Genomic DNA, 19,236 nt, shown 5'->3' with positions numbered 1-19,236 from the left:
GATTTTTAACAGGACTTTTATCTTTCCATATTTTGAGGCAGCTGTAAACTTGGAATCTTGTAATAACATTGTTCCTTTGTTGCTTTCTTCACCTTTAGATCGGGGGAATACACGCAGAAGTCTGATGTTAATTGATGAGATTTTTAACAGGAATGATATCTTCACATGTTTTTAGGCAGCTGTTAATTTGGAATCTTGTAATAAAACATTGTTCCTTTGCTCTTTTCTTTCCTGCAGAAGTCTGACGAGGGTGCGAAGAAGCAGGTGTCGGAGCTGCAGGAGGAGGTGAAGAAGGCGACGTCCCAGAACAGCCAGCTGAGCAGCGACCTGAAGAAGGCCACCAGTGCCCTCAGTACGGTGGAGGCCGAGTGCTCCATGTGGAAGGCCAAGTTGCAGGAGCTGGAGAAGCATCTGTCCTCCCTGGGAGACGTGGGGACCAAGTTGCAGGTACTTGTCGCACGGCATATTGACAGGTGCAATAGCCGAGTGGTTAAAGTGTTAGACTTTCAGTTTGAAGGTCCCAGGTTTGAATTTCGGTTACAGCGCCTGGTGGGTAAAGGGTGGAGATGTTTCTGATATCTCAACATATGTGCAGACCTGCTTGTGCCTGAACCTCCTTCGTGTGTATACGCACGCAGAATATCAAATACACACGTTAAAGATCCTGAATCCTTGTCAGCGTTATGTTATGGAAACAAAAACATACCCAGCATGCACACCCCTGAAAACAGAGTATGGCTGCATGCATGCCAGGGTAAAAATGTTCACATACATAAAAGCCCACTCATATACATACGAGTGAGCGTGGGAGTTGCAGCCCATGAACAAAGAAGAAGAAGAAAGACAGGGTTCATATCAAGTTGCAGGTAGATGTCACTTGGCATTACTTGACCTTGTGTTTATAGGGTTCGATCCAAGTTGCATGTGGTTGTTGCATGGTGTTACTTGACCTTGGCTTTACAGGGTTCATATCAAGTTGCAGATGGTTATCACTTGGGGTTATTTGACATTAGTTTTACAGGGTTCATATAGATAGTCTGGAAGAGTCTTGGACAAACATCCTTTGCCCGTCATGGTCCGGAAAAGTTATGGAATTTTCGTCCAGTACTGTCTAGCAAAGAGCTTCATGTATTTTCTAAACAAACAAACTATAAGTGATGAAAAATGAACAGTGGTACCAGAATATCTGTCCAACTCTTTCGTAAGTGGTGCAGCAGACAATTTTTTTTTAATTCAGTTTGGCTTTGTGTTTGGTATGGAATGTTTTCAGTCTGGTCAGTAAATAGTAAGGAATTTTGGTCACATCTGTGGGAATTCTGGATTTAAGAAAACTTAATTAAGTGGATATGCCTTGGCTACCCAACACACTGCCTTCTCAAGCTCCTTTTCATCCTTGTTACAATGTAAGGAGTGATCCCCACTTCCGTTTATAACATCCCACATTTGAGAAAATTCACTGGATATAAACAATAACATGAAAAAAAAAGGTTGAAAACAAAAGCTGTGAATGCCATGTTTTGTTGTTTTTTGCTTTGTGAATGTGTAAATATTTTAGATTACCTGACATGTTTTGATGGTTATGGAGTTCTGCACTATTCACCATCATTGTATTCTGCAGCAGTTAACCTTCACATATGGTTTCAGAATTGGAGCATTTGATGTTTTCAGTCTGGGAGTTGAAGGTTTGACTTTAATATTTTCTCTGTTGATTAGATTTATGCAGAATCACATCTTAAGGTCAGGAAAGATGAAGTCACTTATCAGTTTGTAATTGTTCTGCTTTTCTTCAGTATTATTTATCAGTTTTACAAAATGCATGGTGAAAAGATGTATAACTGCATTCAACATGTGAAAGGATACTTTCCAAGTTTGCTTCCAGTTATATTTGAAGGTTGATGTTTCAGGACTCTGAACGTAAAAAGGAGAAGTTGGAAGGCAGCATGAAGACTGTAGAGAAACAGCTGGCTGAGGCCGTCACAGCACAGAAGGAGACTGGTGCTAAGCTGCAGGTAAGTTGGGACTGAAAATGTCAGTCGGTCAGACAGTGATTAATCAATTTGTCAGCCAGTTCATGAAACTACTCATCCATTATTTAAACTGAAATAACAAGACAGTGTTCTGGGACCTGTTCATCAGTGTCATTACCAACATATTGAATTTATTAGCATGCTTTCCTCTCACCCCCCACACCCCTCCCCTCCTTATTTTAATATTACCGTAAAGTTTGGTCTATAAGCTGCGACTTTTTACCCCAGTTTCAACCTCTGCGGCTTATACAATAATGTGGCTTATTTGAGGATTTTAATGATCCTGGGGGTGTCACGTTCTCGTCTATTCTTAGCTGCCCTTCAGCTCACCAAAATCATGATTTCTGTCCATGAATTTTTGGATGAGCTTCAGGATAGTGTGCTAACTGTTCATGTTTTATAAATCAAATCCCCACACATTGAAGCCTTCAGATCAGCATTCAGTTCTACTCTGCTCAAGCGCACATCCTCATCATACCGAAAACACGACATGATGCCAATGATGCAGCCTTCAAATTGAAGGCGATCGACCTAGAAGACAACAATGCAAGCGGCGAACCAGCAGCGGCCTCCACTTTGCATTCATGTTCATGAAGTGAAAGCGAGGCTGAAGTCAGTGACAAGATGGTGGAGGAAGCTGTGCTGGTTCTCTTCAACTCGGACACTGAAGACGAAGAATTCAGTGGATTCAGTGAGCAGGATGACGTTGAATAAATGTGACTATCCCTAAATTATGGATCTTATTTTCATTGTGTTTATTTTTTTTATTTTTTGTGGCACTAGCAGTATTTTCGCTTGCTTTTCTTTGTGTTGTTCCCGCTTGTGTTTATTTCATAACCTACAGTATTGACAGCTTTTCTGTAGTATCAGTATGTGTTCCGGTACCAGAAATAAGTGCGGCTTATAAGCCAGTGCGGCTTATGTACGTATGAAGTTCAATTTTTTCCAAAATTTAGTGGGTGCGGCTTATATACCAGTGCGCTCAGTAGACCGAACTTTACGGTACTTCTTTTTTCTTTTCTTCTTTGATGAAGCTGTTGATTTGCTTTTGAAATATTTCAAAACTGCTCAAGGAGGTACTTCAAATAATATGTTAAACTTCAACAATTACTTGTGAAGATATGAGAGTTTTTTTAAATGCTTCAGTTTACGTTCAGGAGAAACAGTATGTTCAATAACAAATCTCCACTTGCATCCATCATAGTGTATCTTGCATATGTGTGTGTAGTGTGTGTTTTTTTGTTTTTTTATAATGTAACATGATATACTGGAAGAGACAGGAGTATTGCTTTTGATAGTTTTATAATCATTTGCTTTTCACCCCTAACTGAAACTGCACATCTGACAGCTTATAAATTTGATTTAGAAAGCAAAGTGATCCAGTTGAGGATGATGGAATTGGTGATAACAGAATGGAGGTATAATGTATGCCATTGTCCATCTATTGAGCTTATTACCCCATGTTCCAAATGTCTCTCTGTCAATGACCAGGAATCGGAAGACAAAAGGCAGGAGCTGGAAGGCAACCTGAAGAATGTGGAGAAACAGCTGTCTGATGCAGTCCATTCTCAGAAGGATATGAGCACAGAATTGCAGGTAAGTACATCACTGAGCAAGCTTAACTCACCCCGGACGAAGGGCCCCGATTGGGGGTTTGCTGTTTACAACCATTTCAGATGAAGGGCCCCGATTGGGGCCTAAAATAGTTTTGAATTTTTTGAGTGGCACCTAATTTCCATAATGACGTTATGAGCTAAGAATATCTTAACTGACCTTTCCACTCTCCACTGCGACCATTGAGGGATATTTCTGCGGTGACTGGTTCAAGTAAACAGTGCATGTCAACAATGGCGTCTGACCCACTTTGGCGAATTTATTTCTTATCTGTACAAATGGGTTGTCTGTAGAGAAAGTCAGGGGAGCTAACTGGCAGTACTGAGTTAAGTTGAATAATGAAAACTCATGAAGATGCTGATTTTTTTTTTTTTTTTTTTTCTGTTAATAAGAAAGGACTGTCAGAATTGAATCATAGGAGAAGTTGTAAATTTTCTTTTCTTTTTTTTTTTTTTACACTTTAAATTTTTTTAAATGCTATCCACAGCAACTTCGCCAGGCAAACTCCAGCCTCAGCCAAGAGCTGAAGATGGCCCAGGAAAAACAGACCCAGGCCAGTTCAGCAACGGCTTCTAACGGAGATGTTCATGCTGAGAAGGATGCCCAGAATGTCATCCAGGCTTCAGAGCATGAACGCATGTAAGTTGTGGTTCTGGCTAAGTTTATGGGCATTGTAGGGCACAAAAAACTGGTTACTGTGACGAGGGGGTGTTAATATGGAAATGTTTGGTTTTCTGTATTTATACTAGTGTGATGGTTGTCTTGCCAGTGGCTTAGTGTGTCACAGTGAGTGTCATACATCCATCACAGTGGTTAATAATCTTTTCTCATATTCCAGCAGACTGAATAAAGGTGATTGATGTGTAGCGTAATTATTCTCTTACACTGTAATCTCTTAATTGGCTGCTGAGAACTCAGTGGATTATAGGATTCTCATTGTAAAAGCTCTTTGTGGAGCCTTTCTTACCTGTTTGTGCTGTTGTTCTTGTTGTTGTTTGTTGTTGTTTTTTGTTTTTTTTTGGTTTGTTTTTTGTCAGCTGCATTGCTTTCCTTATGCAGAGCCTGATATTTCATTAAACCTTACAAACTAGAGCGGCCCATGCACCATCTACATATTATCAAACATTAGTTTTTGAAATAAGCTGCCATATTCTTTGATTCCGTTGCCAAATACTAGTTATTGAAATTAGCTGTCATACACTCAAGGCCAGGCTAGCACATTAAGTTATGCTGCTGTCAGGCATCTGCCAAACAGATGTGAAGCGTATATGGCTTTGTCCAAAAGCAGTGGCGCCTCCTTGAGAAACTGAAACTGTTCACCTAAAACTGTACAGTGACTATTTATTCAGGTAATGATATGGTGTGTAGGTGTGTACATCTTGTATTTTTATGCTTGTACATTACACATATGTGACATACTCTCACACACACACAGTGTAACATCAAAGTACAACAGGGACAACACCAGTGTTAAAAGAAAACACTTTTTTTTTCTGTGCATGGTATATGAAAGCAGAATCCAGCAGAAAGAGGTGACAAATGAGCGTCTGTTCTCAGTGTTTCAGAGAAGGTAGCTCAGCTGACCAAGATCCAGACAGCCCTGGATGCCCAGACAAAGAGGAATAATGTGAGTTGTTGTCAAAATAAATGATACCTAATAAGCATCAGTCTTAGGTAATATTGAAAATAAACCACCACTGACGCTACTGATCTGTTTTTAGAACCAACTGTATTTGCACAGTAAATAAAGGTCAGACTGGGTGTGTGCATAAATAAACTGCCACATTTGGAGTGACTAGCTGCAACACAAAATAATGTTACCTGTGGAAAAGTCAGTATCTCCAACAGGCGCTTGCTGGTGCCATGTAGCAATGTATTGAAAGGGAGAGAACAGCTAGACAGTAGCAAACCTGTGTTGCCATAGTGAGAGTGACTTGATTTGTTCTGACAGAAGGTTATAAGATTACCTGTTCACTGTATTCACCGAGCGCTAATATTTGCATGTTGTACAAGTTCGAATAGTGTAGCAGTGGCGTCCGCTTAATTTGTTTATAGTAAAACGATTGTTCATCAGGCTAGGAAGGTGTCTTACAAAGATCATCAGTTATTTGTGTTTTTCTTTTCCCTTGATAAAACTAATGAACTTTCAGTTAATGTTCATGGTTTGAAATCTGAATGCAGATTTTGATTGAATTCTGTATTTTGTGTTTTTGATTTATGCTTCTTTTTTGTTTTTTTTATTTTTTATTTTGTATGGGGTTCATGAAATTAATATCCTTTTGCTTCAGACCATTTATTCTGACTTAATGATATCACATTTTCCTGGAGATTTTTATTATTTGTTTATTTTTTTATTTTTTTTTTATTCTGTTTATTTGTTTGTTGTTTCATGCAGGACTTGCAACAGAAGAACTGGAAGGCTATGGAGGCATTAGAAAATTCTGAAAAGTTGGCTGCAAAGAAAATTGATAATGCTTTAAGAAGCTCTAGGGTAATCTTTCTTTTGTAATGTGTGTTGTGAGTCAAGCACATTTCTGAGTAGATTGCATTGTCTGTCAGCACTTGACCATTTTGATGGTTGAAGTCCTTTATTGGTTTGTAGTCCTCTACTGCTGTATTGTGATGTTGGGTTTTTTTCATGTCTCACTGTTTGTTCAGAAGTATTTCAATCAGAATGTGTTCAGAAGTATTTCTATCACTGTATGCTGAAAAGTGATTCAATTATTGTGTGTTCAGAAGCTTTTCAGTAGCTGTGATTTCAATCACTGTATGTTTAAAGTTATTCAATCACTGTGTTCAGAAGTATTTCAATTGCTGTGACTTCAATCACTATTTAAAGTAGTTCAATCACTGTGTGTGCAGAAGTTTTTCAATTGCTGTGATTTCAGTGACTGTATATTTAAAGTATTTCAGTCATGGCGCTTTAAAAAGTGATTCAATCATTGTGTTTTCAAAAGTATACCAGTCACAGTGTTCAAAAGTATTTCAGTCACAGTGTGTTCTTTTTTTTTTTTCCATTCACAATGTGTTCTTTTTTTTCAATCACTGTGTGTGAAAAAGTATTTCATTCCCTGTGTGTTCAAAATTATTTCCATCCCAGTGTGTCAGTTGAATTTCAACTACTGTGTGTCAATAGTATTTCAACTACTGTTTGCCAAAAAGTGTGTGTTCAAAAGTTTTTCAACCATTGTGTGTCAGTCATTTCAATAACTGTTCCAATGTATTTCAAAGTGAGTAAGGAGACCACAGTCTAATTCTTATGGAATCTGCACTTGCAGAAACATTGATGCCCCAACCAATGATATTTTTCTCTTTTTTTTTTTTGTGTTTTTTTTCTTGAATCATTTGTGTGAAACTTTTCTGTCTGTGTATGTATGTTGATTGAAAATGAAAGGTTATAATTTAAAAGGAAATTATGTTAGTGCACTTCATGGTTTGATTCACTGCTGACTTGTACTGTATTTATGGTTGTGGACAAATACTAAGTCAGTCATTGCTTGTCTGGTACATGAAACAAGTCTGAACCAACTAAGATTTAAGAAGAAAAAAGATATTTTAGAATTGTGGTAAGCATATTGTCGTGCACAGACACACAGACACGCACACACACACACACACACACACACACACACACACACATTGTCATGCACAGACACACACACACACACACACACACACACACTACACCACACCATACCACACCACACCACACCACACTACACCAAGTGGCACAATGAGACATTTATTTCAGATTTGCGTGGGGAAAAAACAGAATGAAGGTTTATGACCTGCTTAACTTTTTTTGGTTTTTCATTCTTCCTCTTATTCCCTGTGACTTTGTGTTCTAGATTTTAATAACTTACGTTTTTCAAACTAATATTGATATATTTATTTAATTATTATACTTTACTTATCTTTCAAATTACTTGTATTTATGTGGTTTTGTTTCTGTGTGTGTATTTTTCTGTGTTTTCTTTGATGTACTTTGATGTCTTCTTACTGATTGTGCAGTTTGAGATTTTATATGGTCTTACACATTTATTTGAACTGATTTTCATTCATTTGTTTACGCAGTTACTTATCTGAGATTTATTTTTTTTTTATTTCTTGTGTGCTGCTTTTAAAAAATGATAATAATGTGCCTCTGATGCTTTTAACACTTTCCAGTTTTGGCAAATTTATTTGAAAAATAGTAACACAATTTTTTATATAGATTCAAAGATTTTTATGTAAAATCCTTATAATGACAGTAACTTGCAGTGATATAGGATTCTGCCAGTGGTAAGCCCGACAAGTCAGCTGAAAGTTTGCAACTAATGTATTGTTGGGATCTGTATAGTTAATTTATTTTTCTTAAGTACATGATGTAGAAAGTTGCAGAATGTTGCAGATAAATATGAAAATTTTGTATGTCATCATAAGCAGAAGATACTGTCTGTTGATTAGCTCATGGAATCTGGGTCAATACTTTTGTTAGTGTTCTTCCCGTTTCAGAGAATTAGAATTCATTTTTGACTGTTATTTATTAGATGCTTAACAAAAGGCCTTTTTTAAACCCTTTTTTTTTGTGTGTGTTTTCTTCCCATTTCAGAGAATTAGAATTCATTTTACTGATATTTCATAAGATGCTTCAGCCAAGAATTATTTTTCACTTTTTTTGTTGTTGTAGCCATTGTCTCTCTTGATCTCATAACAAAACTGTATTTATTATTGTAAAAAGAATTACCTGTATGAATGTCTTTCACACAGACATGTATCAAACTTCACACACCCACTTACCCCCACCCACCATCCACCCATCCCCCACACACACACCCTTAGACACCCACTTTCAGCTCCCTTTCCCCTGTCTATATTATGATGCGAATTGATTGTTACAACCAGGAGGAGGTAAAGCGAGCTGTGTCGGAGACCGAGAAGAATGACCGTGAAGTTCTGAAACGTCTGTTCCCAGCACTCAGCCTCAGTGACAAAATGGTATGTTAACCTCTGCCTGGTCCTCTGCTTTTGTCTTTCCTTTCTCTGCTTTTGTTCTCATGTAGTAGTTTATTACTGCGTCTTTGCTATTAATAGCATCAAAGAGTAATGGCTGTTATCTTTCTGCATTTTTGTGTGTTATCGATAAATCAAACTTTTAAATCCTGTAATTAGGAATATATATTTGTATGTAAGTATTGTGCGCGTTATGAAGAAAATATATGTGTGTAACACGCATTGTTTTTATTTATTTGATTTTTTTTTTTTTTTTTTTTTTTTTTAATGTTTCAGGAATATAAATTGATAAAAAGAAAAAAAGTGATTTTATGTTTGGATTGTTCAGTATTATATTTAAAGGACTGCAGATTTCTCTGCATGGAATTCAGGCTGCTTTCCTCAGGAAGATGGCATTGATATACATCTGTGAGACCTTTTTTTTTCTTTTCTTTTTTCTTCTTTTTCTCTGTCTGCAAGTGTTTACATTTCGCAATAAAAAAGAGGGTGCTAGCCAGCGGGACAAAGGCGGATAGTAGTTTGCACAGGACAGGAATGTCAGAGTCTGCACTAGTTGGGTCACGGTAAGTATGTTATTTAAACGTAATTTTAGATAGAAAATTTCCTTTTTTCCACAGTTTTGTCTAGTTTTGCCAGAGACAACTTACTTGTCAAGTTGGGATGTTTTAAGTGCATGCTGCACACAGGACCTTGGTTTTCTGTCTCACCTGAGTGACTAGCTCTCAGACCATTACTCAGGGTCTAGTGGAGGGGGGGATTACAAAATCACATCATTCGTTTATTCATTTATAGTCTGTTCATCTGAGATGATGATATTAGACTGAAAAAAAATCACAGCCCGAGAGGAACTCAAACCCATAGACGCTTGCTTCCTAGTCTGGGCAGTAGCACTAACCCATCACTTTCCATTTTGGAATTTTCTAGTCTTGCCAAAGGAGATTTTTTTTTTTTTTTTAAGTGTATTGTTTTTGCGTTCCAGGAACACAAAGACTGGCTGGCAACCTTTGAAAAGCAGGCTGCTCAGGTGTTGCAGCAGAGTTCTGAGGTAGGATGGCTGTTTCTGTCCACTGATCTGTGTAGTGTCAGCCGTGAAATTGTGTTGGTCAGAATCAAACCTTGAAGACTTTGCAGCAAGCATAGAAATTTATGTCAGTTGTTATAGATACAAGTTTCCTGTCTTGTTTGAAAACGCCTTTCATTTGTGTATCAGTTTGCACCAGAGTGATGTGGATTCAGTGTGGAGTGAAGGATTGTATGAAATTGCTGTTGTTTAAAATGTTTACACCCTTTTTCCCCTGAGCTATTCCTTGCCCATTCACTGCATGCTCATACATGAAAATGAACCCAATTTTAGCATGAACACTTGCTGTTTGTTGCTGAGAAATTACAATTTTATGATTCAGTGAGCGCCTTAATGGTTTTGTGCCATTGTTCAGTGTACACATGATATTTTTATAAACTACTTTTGTGTGTGTGTCTGGACTGAAATTCCCCCATTCCCATCCAAGCAGTCCTCCCCAATGTCTGCCTCTCATTGTTGGTCTTAAGTTATACCTTCCATCACCACATTCTCTCTCTCTCTCTCTCTCTCTCTCTCTCTCTCTCTCTCTCACATGCACATGCACACACATGCACACACACACATGCACTCTTTCTGTCTCTCTCTCACCCTTCCTATTTCACACAATCACTTTTTCTTCTGCATTTCTCTATGCACCTTCCTCTGTTTTTCTTGTGTGTGTTTTTCCCCCCTTCCTTTCATGTTTACATAATTTCTTTGTTCTTTATTTACACTTTTCCTCAACACACTTACTGTGCAGTGCTCATTCTTTCTTTTTTTCAGAAGAAAGCGTGCGAGAAAATAAGTCATCTTGAGGATGAAAACAGTCGCTTGCAGGCAGATGTGGAAGTGTTTAAAAACAACATTGCTATTCTGGTGACTACCCTTCCCCTTCTTTCAGAAGCATACTGGAATGCTGCTAGCTAGCTGCAGGGCTCCCTCCCATCATTGCTGTTGTCCCTCCCTCATTGTACTAACTGCAGAAATGTTTGTCTCTTGAACAGCAAAAGGCATAGTAGGGAGTGTGGCCATGCATGCATGCTTTTTCCACAGTGTCTGTTGCTTGAACAGGGAAAGTGCCTGGAAAGTAGCATTAAAGATTTCTCTGTCTGAACAATTAAGCTGCTCTCCTCGGGTAGAACGTGTTGCCACATTGCAGAACAAGGCTTTTTTCTTGTTGTTTTTTTTGTGTGTGTATTTCTGTCTGCAAGGTTTTTTTTTTGTTTTTTTTTTTTTTTTGTATACTAAAGTGGATTTTAAGCAGAATTTCGCCTTTTTGTTGCTGTGGATTATTTTACATGCTCCAAGTGTATGCTGCACAGAGGACCTCTGTTTATCATCTCATCTGAAAGACTGGCATCCAGACCACAACTGAAGGCCTAGTTGAGGGGGAGTATAAAAGTTAATGTGATACACGAACCTGTGGACACTAGCTTCCTAGACATGGTGCATTTCAACTGGGCTCCGCAGGATTGCTTTTGCACTTCATAGCGGTTCCATGTATTTATGTATCCAAGAAAAGTTAGCTTTTATTATCATTATACTTACAGGTTTATTCCCAGAAAGCAGGTCCCACATCATAGCTGAACTCTTCCAGTTGCTTGTCTGTACAGTATCCAGTCAGTCTGGACGCGTTGCTTGGCTTGGAAGAGTGATAATCCATGTTAACTGTGTACTCTCACACATTCACACCCACACACACACCCACACACTCACTCTCTTTTTTTTTTTAATTTAGAGACTGAAATCTTGACAGTGAATGAACAGTCCCATGCCTGATGAGCATATTAATCAGAAACAATGTAAAATATATTGACTTTTTAAACTGGTTCAGCGTACATTTTCTTGATGACGGTTTAAAAATCAATTTGCTGGTAACTAAGATAATATTTTTAATGCTTTGATCAGCTTCCTGGTTTTAATTGCCTGTGGCAGAATTCACTGGGTATTGATTGCACAGAAATTTTGGGAAATGACTTGGATTCAGGATGACACTTTTAATTTCTACTTGTCGCTTTTTTTTTTCCTTTTTTTTTTTTTTTTTTTGGTGGTGATGATGTGATTGGCTGCTGCAGTTTTGATTGACACTGATTTTTGTATGTAGTGTTGTGAATGAACTGATATTAGTGGAACTATTTCGGTGTTGTTTTTAACTATTAACTGTTCTTTCATGATACAGGGATGCCTTTCATTTATGAATGATATTTACTTACTCTGGAAATTCTGTGCTGGACAGTATTTCTGATCCATCACTGTTTTGTTGGTGTTTTTTTTATTTCTTTTTCTTTTCTTCTTTTCTTTTCTTGCTTTTCTGCCATCCAGGACCATTCACAAAGGATTATGCAGGATTTATGATACATTTGCTGTTCTGTTTTATGTTGACAAGTTAGAAGTAGTGCTATCATGGCTTTTTAAAAAAAAAAATTTAAAATAGATAATGTAATTACACATACTTTACTGATAGACAGGTTTTCAAATGTCTTTGTTTTTAACCATTTTAATTTAACCATGTGTTTGGGTTGTTGTTTTTTTTGTTTGGTTTTTTTTTTTTTTTCATTCTTTAATTTATTTACTTTTTATACTCATTTAACAGTGTTTTTATATTGTTTTGTTTCTTTTTATTCCGCTGTAGTATAGTATCTGCTGTTGGCAGAGCTGTGAACAATGTAAAGAAAGATATAGATACTTTAATTTCTATAAACACAATGTTTTTGTGGTTTTTTTCTTCTTTCTGAACAGTTATATGGAGGAAGGTGGCAGAATGGTTAAGACGCTCAGCTGCCAATACAGAGAGTCCGTGAGGGTGTGGGTTCGAATCCCGCTCTCGCCCTTTCTCCTAAGTTTGACTGGAAAATCAAACTGAGCGTCTAGTCTTTCGGATGAGACGATAAACCGAGGTCCCGTGTGCAGCACGCACTTGGCGCACTGAAAAAGAACCCATGGCAACGAGAGTGTTGTCCTCTGGCGAAATTACGTAAAATGAAATCCACTTTCATAGGTACACAAATATGTAAGCATGCACTCGAGGCCTGACTAAGCGCGTTGGGTTATGCTGCTGGTCAGGCATCTGCTCAACAGATGTGGTGTAGCGTGTATGGATTTGTCCGAACGCAGTGACGCCTCCTTGAGAAAGTGAAAGTGAAAGTATATGGAAATGAAAGAGGAACATGTTCCCTGGTTCATCCCAAAATAACATTCGAAAGGAAAGGAAATGACTACATAAGTTACAATTCTCTCAAGCCATCAGATCCATCTTATTGTTTTTGTTGTTGTTGTTTTTTTCTTCTTTTTTTTTTTATAATCATTTTTTGGCAGGCAATTCAGGGGGAAAGGGGGGTGGGATGAGAAGGCAACAGGTGAAATTGAAGAAGAAGAAAAAAAAAAAAAGGGTGGGGGGGTTTATGGGGAATCCAAATTGAATAATTCCATACTTTGGTTTTACTATGATTAACAGGACTTACGTCTTCTCCAAATAATTTTGATAATATTGAAATTTTGTTGTTCCCCACACCCTTTTACCTTGTATTTTGAATCCCCTTACTTTTTTGTTTGATGCGTAGACTGTTAGAGCTGGCAAAAAGGCTGATGCAGCCGACATGTGACAATTGCTGAGAAATGTTTAAAAAAGACTCACCAGGAGATTAATTTGTCTTTGCCAGTGGTGTACATGTTGTAGCTGGTATCTGCCTGCATGCTGTGTTTTGTCATTTGTTTCTTTCACAACAGATTACGTGGTGTGAAATTCAGGCAGTTTTCCTGCAGAAACATTGTCGTTAGATTTGCTTATGGGGTAGAGTTTTTGCTGTGAGTGATTGACTGACAAGTCCTCCTTGGTATTTTTTGCCACCTTTGGCGAAGGTTTTAAGTGACATAATACATACTTTGTCAGTAATCCTGTCTCTCATTTCTCATTGTTGAAGTGTATAACCTAAATGTATAAAACATGATTTTTAACTGACTGCAGGGTTGTTTTTATTAAGATTAAAAAAAACAACAACAAAAAAAAACAATGGCATCAAAAAGTAGTCATCATGCACTGAAATACATTTTTGTGTCTATTTATTGAAAATCGACATACATGTTGAAAACTATACTAGCATTTGTGTCTGTTCATACTCTCTCTCTCTCTCTCTCTCTCTCTCTCTCTCTCTCTCTCTCTCTCCCTCCCTCCCTCCCTCCTCCTCCACCCTCCTTGTTTTTTTCTGATACAGTTGTTTGCTGTGTACTGTGAACCCATTTACAGCCTTTGTTGGAGGGTGGATCACAGACACACACACACACACACACACACACACACACACACACAGATTTGAACACTGTATGGTGTGTGATTGCAGCACACAGAGAAGGATCGCATCCGTGAGTTGGAGGAAGAAAACCGAAAGCTGCAGCATCAGTCAGAAACATACGAAAAGAATTTTATGCAGTTGGTGAGTGGGTGTGAGTGTTTGTGCAAGTGTGTCTGCTTGTAATAATAATAATAATAATGGTATTTATATAGCGCTGAATCTTGTGCAGAGACAAATCAAAGCGCTTTCGCATCAGTCATTCAGATGCATGCATAACTCTAAAACTGTAGAAACTGAAGACGAGGGAGGGCAGGCAAGGGAGGCTATTTTGGGAAGAGGTGGGTTTTAAGGCCAGACTTGAAAGAGCTGTGGAGACTTGATGAAGTGAAAGAGGAAGTTCATTCCAATCGCAAGATCCAGAAACAGAGAAAGAACAGGCGGCCAACAGTCGAGTGTTTGAATCTGGGTATGCGTAAACAGAGTGGAGCTTGTGTGTGTAAATAATGTATACGTGCCACATTTTTGATTGATTATGATTATTCTTTGTTTGTCCTGCTTCATCTACACACATCATATATGTGCCTAATTTCCTTTTTGAAATAGGAGGGTTTTTTTGGTGGGGTAATGGGGTGGTTGTGTTTCTGTTTTCTATGGGATGAATGTTTACAGTCTTTTAGCCCTGTTATGGACCTGTTTGGTTGTCTGGGCTGTAAGGAACAAAAGATAACGAATTGCATTATTTGTCCACTAGCTATACAGTGCACTTTTCGGTCTCACTTACCTCCCATCTTTCCTTCGGGTTGTTGAAAAGTTGGCAGATCGTGCTCTGAATGTCCAGTCTGTGCCCCACAGGCACCCTCTGTTTATGTGTGTATGGTAGCACATAAGGAACACTCTCATGCATCTGGGATATATATATTCTGTTAATATGCTTACTACCGGTAAATTGTTAATTTGCTCAGCTCATGGAGGGCCAGTGAAGATGAGCATTAAATGTACAGTAGACAATAGTGGTTTGATGAGAGAGTAGTGGAGTGGAGAGGAGATAAGTAAAGAATGTTGTTGTTGTTGTCATTTTTAGTCAGGGTGAATGAACAAAGATAGAGACACAGAATCGTTTGGACGATTGAAACAAACAGAGCCATACATATTAGTATTATTGAATTAAGATAATCAGTGTGATGAAATAATTGTAACTTGCAACCGAATAATATGGATGTATGATTTTCTTATCTATGAGATAATTTGATGGGTTGAATCCAGAGTCAGTATTTGATGTTTCAAGTATTGATTTTGACACATTTTCAGAATGCTGACCAGGAAAGGTTACAACACCTAGAGGAAGAGAACCAGAGGCTGAAGAATACATCAGCAGATCCATCTGTGAGTACATGTGATAAAGAACAGTGTCAACAGCATATGATACTGTGGAGTGGTGATAAAAAGCAGTCACATTGAATGCAAGAAAAGTTAGCCTTTATTACATATCAACAGACTTCAACAACACCGGAGGTCAAACTTTGTGTTTTGTGTGTGTGTGTGTGTGTGCAAGGCTCCGCATTGTATGCAAGATGTACTAGGTTTGAACTCCATGTTTCGAAAGTTCAAAGCTAGAGTACAGTCAGTTTGTGTATTTGATTCATATGACTAACATGGTACCAAAGGAAATCAGCTGATGAAGTCATTAATCCATTGAGTCACATGATTGTGTTTTGTCTTGAGACTTTGTGTACTGTGTATGAGAGGCAAAACCTGTCTCCCTTTCCTCTGAACCCTGATTGGGGCAGTATGGGTACTAGTCTCATGAAATTTGACATGGAAATTGTACACTCACAGTCAGCACAAAACAACACAGCTTGACACAGGACAGTAAATGTGCAGCCTGTATATATGAAAACAGATCAAATGCCATACATTGTGCATCATAGTTTTCCTATGTTCTGGTTCTGTGAAGAAGAGTGCAAAATTGGCTAGAAAGAAATAAGCACTTTCAAACAATGTATTGAAATATGTATGTATATATGTAGATGCAAATGTGGCTCTAATATAAGATACCAGAGTTGCTTTAAGATATTATTTGTGTGTCAGTTTTGCAGCAACAAATGTCTTAGTTGATGAGGTAGAAATATTTTTTGTGGATTGTGGCATTTGTATCATGTTCCAATAAATTTTGTTTCAGTTATCAGAAAAAGTTTCAACGCTTCAGGAGGAAAATGAGGAATTGCAAAGCAGACTGCAAGAGAAAGAAGAGAACATTGCAGAAGTTGTAAGTAATGTTGGGTATATGTCACTCTTTTATTGTCATTGATACCAAAAATCAATAGAAATAGCTTATGATGCTCAGCAAGGGCTTCCTCTTTTCATTGAACATGCTCACACAAACTGTTTTGTTACTGCTTACATGACAGTTTATACCTTCACTTTCTCTTAATGAAAAGGAAGAAGAAAAAAAAAACACTGCCCAGTTTGTTGCTTTGTTTTACAGATTAATTGCTTGGAAATTGTTCACTGTGTAGGAAAACCTGTGTTGTGCTTTCTTACCTCCAATACAACTAGTTCTTTTGGAAGAGAAGCTAAAAAAAACCAACTGAATCAGTCCTCACTTCCACATTGTTCTGTTACACAACGTACCATCTCCATCATACCTTGTCATCTGATCTAATCAAAGTGACTGAAGTTTGTCTTGGGGGGAAAAAGGGCAATTACTTTTTGTGTGTTTAATATACTATTCACAGTTTGTGAGCTAGGTACCAGAAAGCACAAGAAAAGACCTATACAGTAACACACTAAAGAACCATCTGAGTAAATGTGAAAGAAAAGTCTTTGGGGGAAAGTTACATCTGGACAAAAAAAGTTGTATTTCAAGTTTGATTGGACATATTTTCATTAAAACTACTAACTGAAGTATGCTGACTAAATAGTTAATATTTATGTTATGTGAGGCTTTACTGTGTGTGACTGCAATTGCTGGAGTCCGATGGTGACTGAAGAAGAAATACTGAGATTGAACAGAGTAGTGTGAAACAGTGAATGATGTGAATGGAAAATATACAGCAAAAACCATAAGAAAACCTTGGGTAAAGGAAGAACCTGCTTTTTCTCAGAAAAGTGTGGACCACAGGGGTTTCTGCAGGAGATTTGTGATATATATTGCATACCATTTGTGTGTTTTCTCAGAGAATTTATTGTGTTTTGTTTTTCTTCCCATGTCAGGAGAAGAAACTGCAGAATCTACAACGTGTAGTGGAAACAGAGGAGAAGAAATGGAAGGAGAAACTGAGGCAGGCAGAAGAAGCTCTTGCTAAGGTGAGGACGATTGTAGTTTTATATTTAAAGGATGTTGTGCTTTTGTTCTCCATGTCTTTGGCTATAGAAGCCTGGATAGAACACACCTCAGACACTTTTCATGTATATTGTTGCCAACATAAACTGATCAGTGTAGATTTAATGGGATCCAAAAAACGTTTTCGTTTTGTGTGTGTTTGGTACAAGATGTAATTCAGCACTTGCTTTAAATATCACACATGCTATTTGTTTGCTTTGTTCTCTTGAAATATGTGTAGGATTTGTTTCCCCACTTAAAACAAGGTACAGCATCAGGTCTTTATAGGATTATTGTAGGATGTAGATGTACATACCTTTTTGTTGCTTGATCACTTACTTTTGCATTGGACTAATTATGTCTAGAGGGGTTATGATATTTTTTTGTTTATGTACAGGAGTTAACAGTGCTGTTATTGGTAAAATCATTTGCCATGGCTCAAGTCTGTTCTTTTTGATTTACTCGACTGATATTACTTCAGAACTGCAAAGATATTCTGAAGTTTGGACAACGAAAGTGTGAACCGGGTGTCAGAGAGTTTTGTGAAAAGACAGGGAAACCCAGACCCAGTGACTAATGATGCTTCTGTGAGCGATTAATGTCTATGTGCTTGTTAATTTTTTTTTTTTTTTTTTTTTTTTTTTTTTTGCTCAGGGGTCTGATTCATCCAGTCGTGAACAAGAGCTGGAAGATCTGACAATACAACAGCAGACTCAGATTGAACATTACAGAACTGTTTTAACAAACACAGTAAGTACAAGGTCTACAGACGTGTGTTCATTTTGCTGTGCTTCATAGTCTTTAGAGGTATTTGTGTACATTACAAACACGCACTCAAGCAGGCATGCACATGTGCACATACATGCACACATTCATGCACATGCGCGCGCGTGCACACACACACACACACACACACACGTGGCTGTGTAAATGCTCACACATTACTCACCTCAACAATCACCTCCACCCAGACAGTATTTGTTCATTGGTGTTACTGCATTCTCATGTGTAGAGACATGTTTCATAGGATCTGCTTCCTCTTTCTGTGGGTGACCATAATGTTCCCCCCCACCCCATCACCCCCGACACCTTTTTTAAAAAACTGTTTTTATACAAATCTTTTTTGACAGAGATTTCCCTGTGGTAATGTTGGGGGCTCTTTCAGTGTATTGGCATACCCACCTTCTGGAAAATCTGCTAGAACTCTGTCTTCTATCATTATACTGTTTTTCTAAATGTAACTAGTAACCTCTGTGTGTGTGTGTGTATATATATATGCATGCATGTATATTGGTGTTTTTGCTATTTCGTGTTATATGTTGTGCAGCTCATAGGGAGCTTTTTTCAGATGGCTTCTGTATTGTTACTCATTACTGATAATGTTTTTAAAACCCAGATTAACCAACTAAAAGAAAAAAGAAGAAAAAACTGAAAAAGGAGATTATCAAAATAGTAAGCAGATACAAAAAGCTTACCCTAGCTCTTAAGAGAGGGATCTCATGGCTGGACCAGAATGGAGTGGAGTGGAATTTAGTTTAATGTCCCATCACAGACACTGGTGATTGTGAGCTATTGGATCAGAAGAGAGAGTGATTGTAACTTTTGTTTAGTTTCTCTGCTCCCTTCAGCACTTACATGTTGGTCAATGCAACAAGAATGCTTTGTGAGTTCGATTGAATCTTACATCTAGATGATGAACAGAGAAGTTGATTTGTTTTTTGTAGTAGTCAGCTTTAATGTGCTTAAAAGTTAAAGTGTGTACCAGGAGCGACTTTTGCGACAACTGGAGAGTGCAGAGAAGTCATGGGAGGAAAGATTGCAAGCATCCCAAGATGATCTGCAGAAGGTGAGAAAAGAATCGGATGTATCAGTGAAATGTTCTCGTTTCACTGTTTGTTTTTTGTTTTTTGCTTGTCAAAAGTGTGATTCTTT

The 19,236-nt window shown here is 37.8% G+C and overlaps 1 protein-coding gene across 1 annotated transcript in view; it reads left to right on the top strand.

The window, feature by feature from the left end:
• Window positions 1–19,236, top strand: part of LOC143281463 (uncharacterized) — a 60,294-nt gene that overhangs the window by 7,736 nt on the left and 33,322 nt on the right. Inside the window, exons 8-21 of the mRNA XM_076586675.1 lie at window positions 238–447; window positions 1,905–2,009; window positions 3,519–3,623; window positions 4,129–4,280; window positions 5,199–5,268; window positions 8,526–8,618; window positions 9,613–9,678; window positions 10,477–10,569; window positions 14,031–14,123; window positions 15,291–15,365; window positions 16,162–16,248; window positions 17,196–17,288; window positions 17,959–18,054; window positions 19,070–19,150. Coding sequence (XP_076442790.1) covers window positions 238–447; window positions 1,905–2,009; window positions 3,519–3,623; window positions 4,129–4,280; window positions 5,199–5,268; window positions 8,526–8,618; window positions 9,613–9,678; window positions 10,477–10,569; window positions 14,031–14,123; window positions 15,291–15,365; window positions 16,162–16,248; window positions 17,196–17,288; window positions 17,959–18,054; window positions 19,070–19,150 — 1,419 coding nt within the window. The remainder of the gene's footprint in view (window positions 1–237; window positions 448–1,904; window positions 2,010–3,518; window positions 3,624–4,128; window positions 4,281–5,198; window positions 5,269–8,525; window positions 8,619–9,612; window positions 9,679–10,476; window positions 10,570–14,030; window positions 14,124–15,290; window positions 15,366–16,161; window positions 16,249–17,195; window positions 17,289–17,958; window positions 18,055–19,069; window positions 19,151–19,236) is intronic.

This window comes from Babylonia areolata, chromosome 4 (assembly GCF_041734735.1).
Source record: "Babylonia areolata isolate BAREFJ2019XMU chromosome 4, ASM4173473v1, whole genome shotgun sequence".
NCBI lineage: Eukaryota > Metazoa > Mollusca > Gastropoda > Neogastropoda > Buccinidae > Babylonia > Babylonia areolata.
Note: the sequence above shows the minus strand (reverse complement) of the source record. Positions and strands in the feature narration are given on the sequence as shown.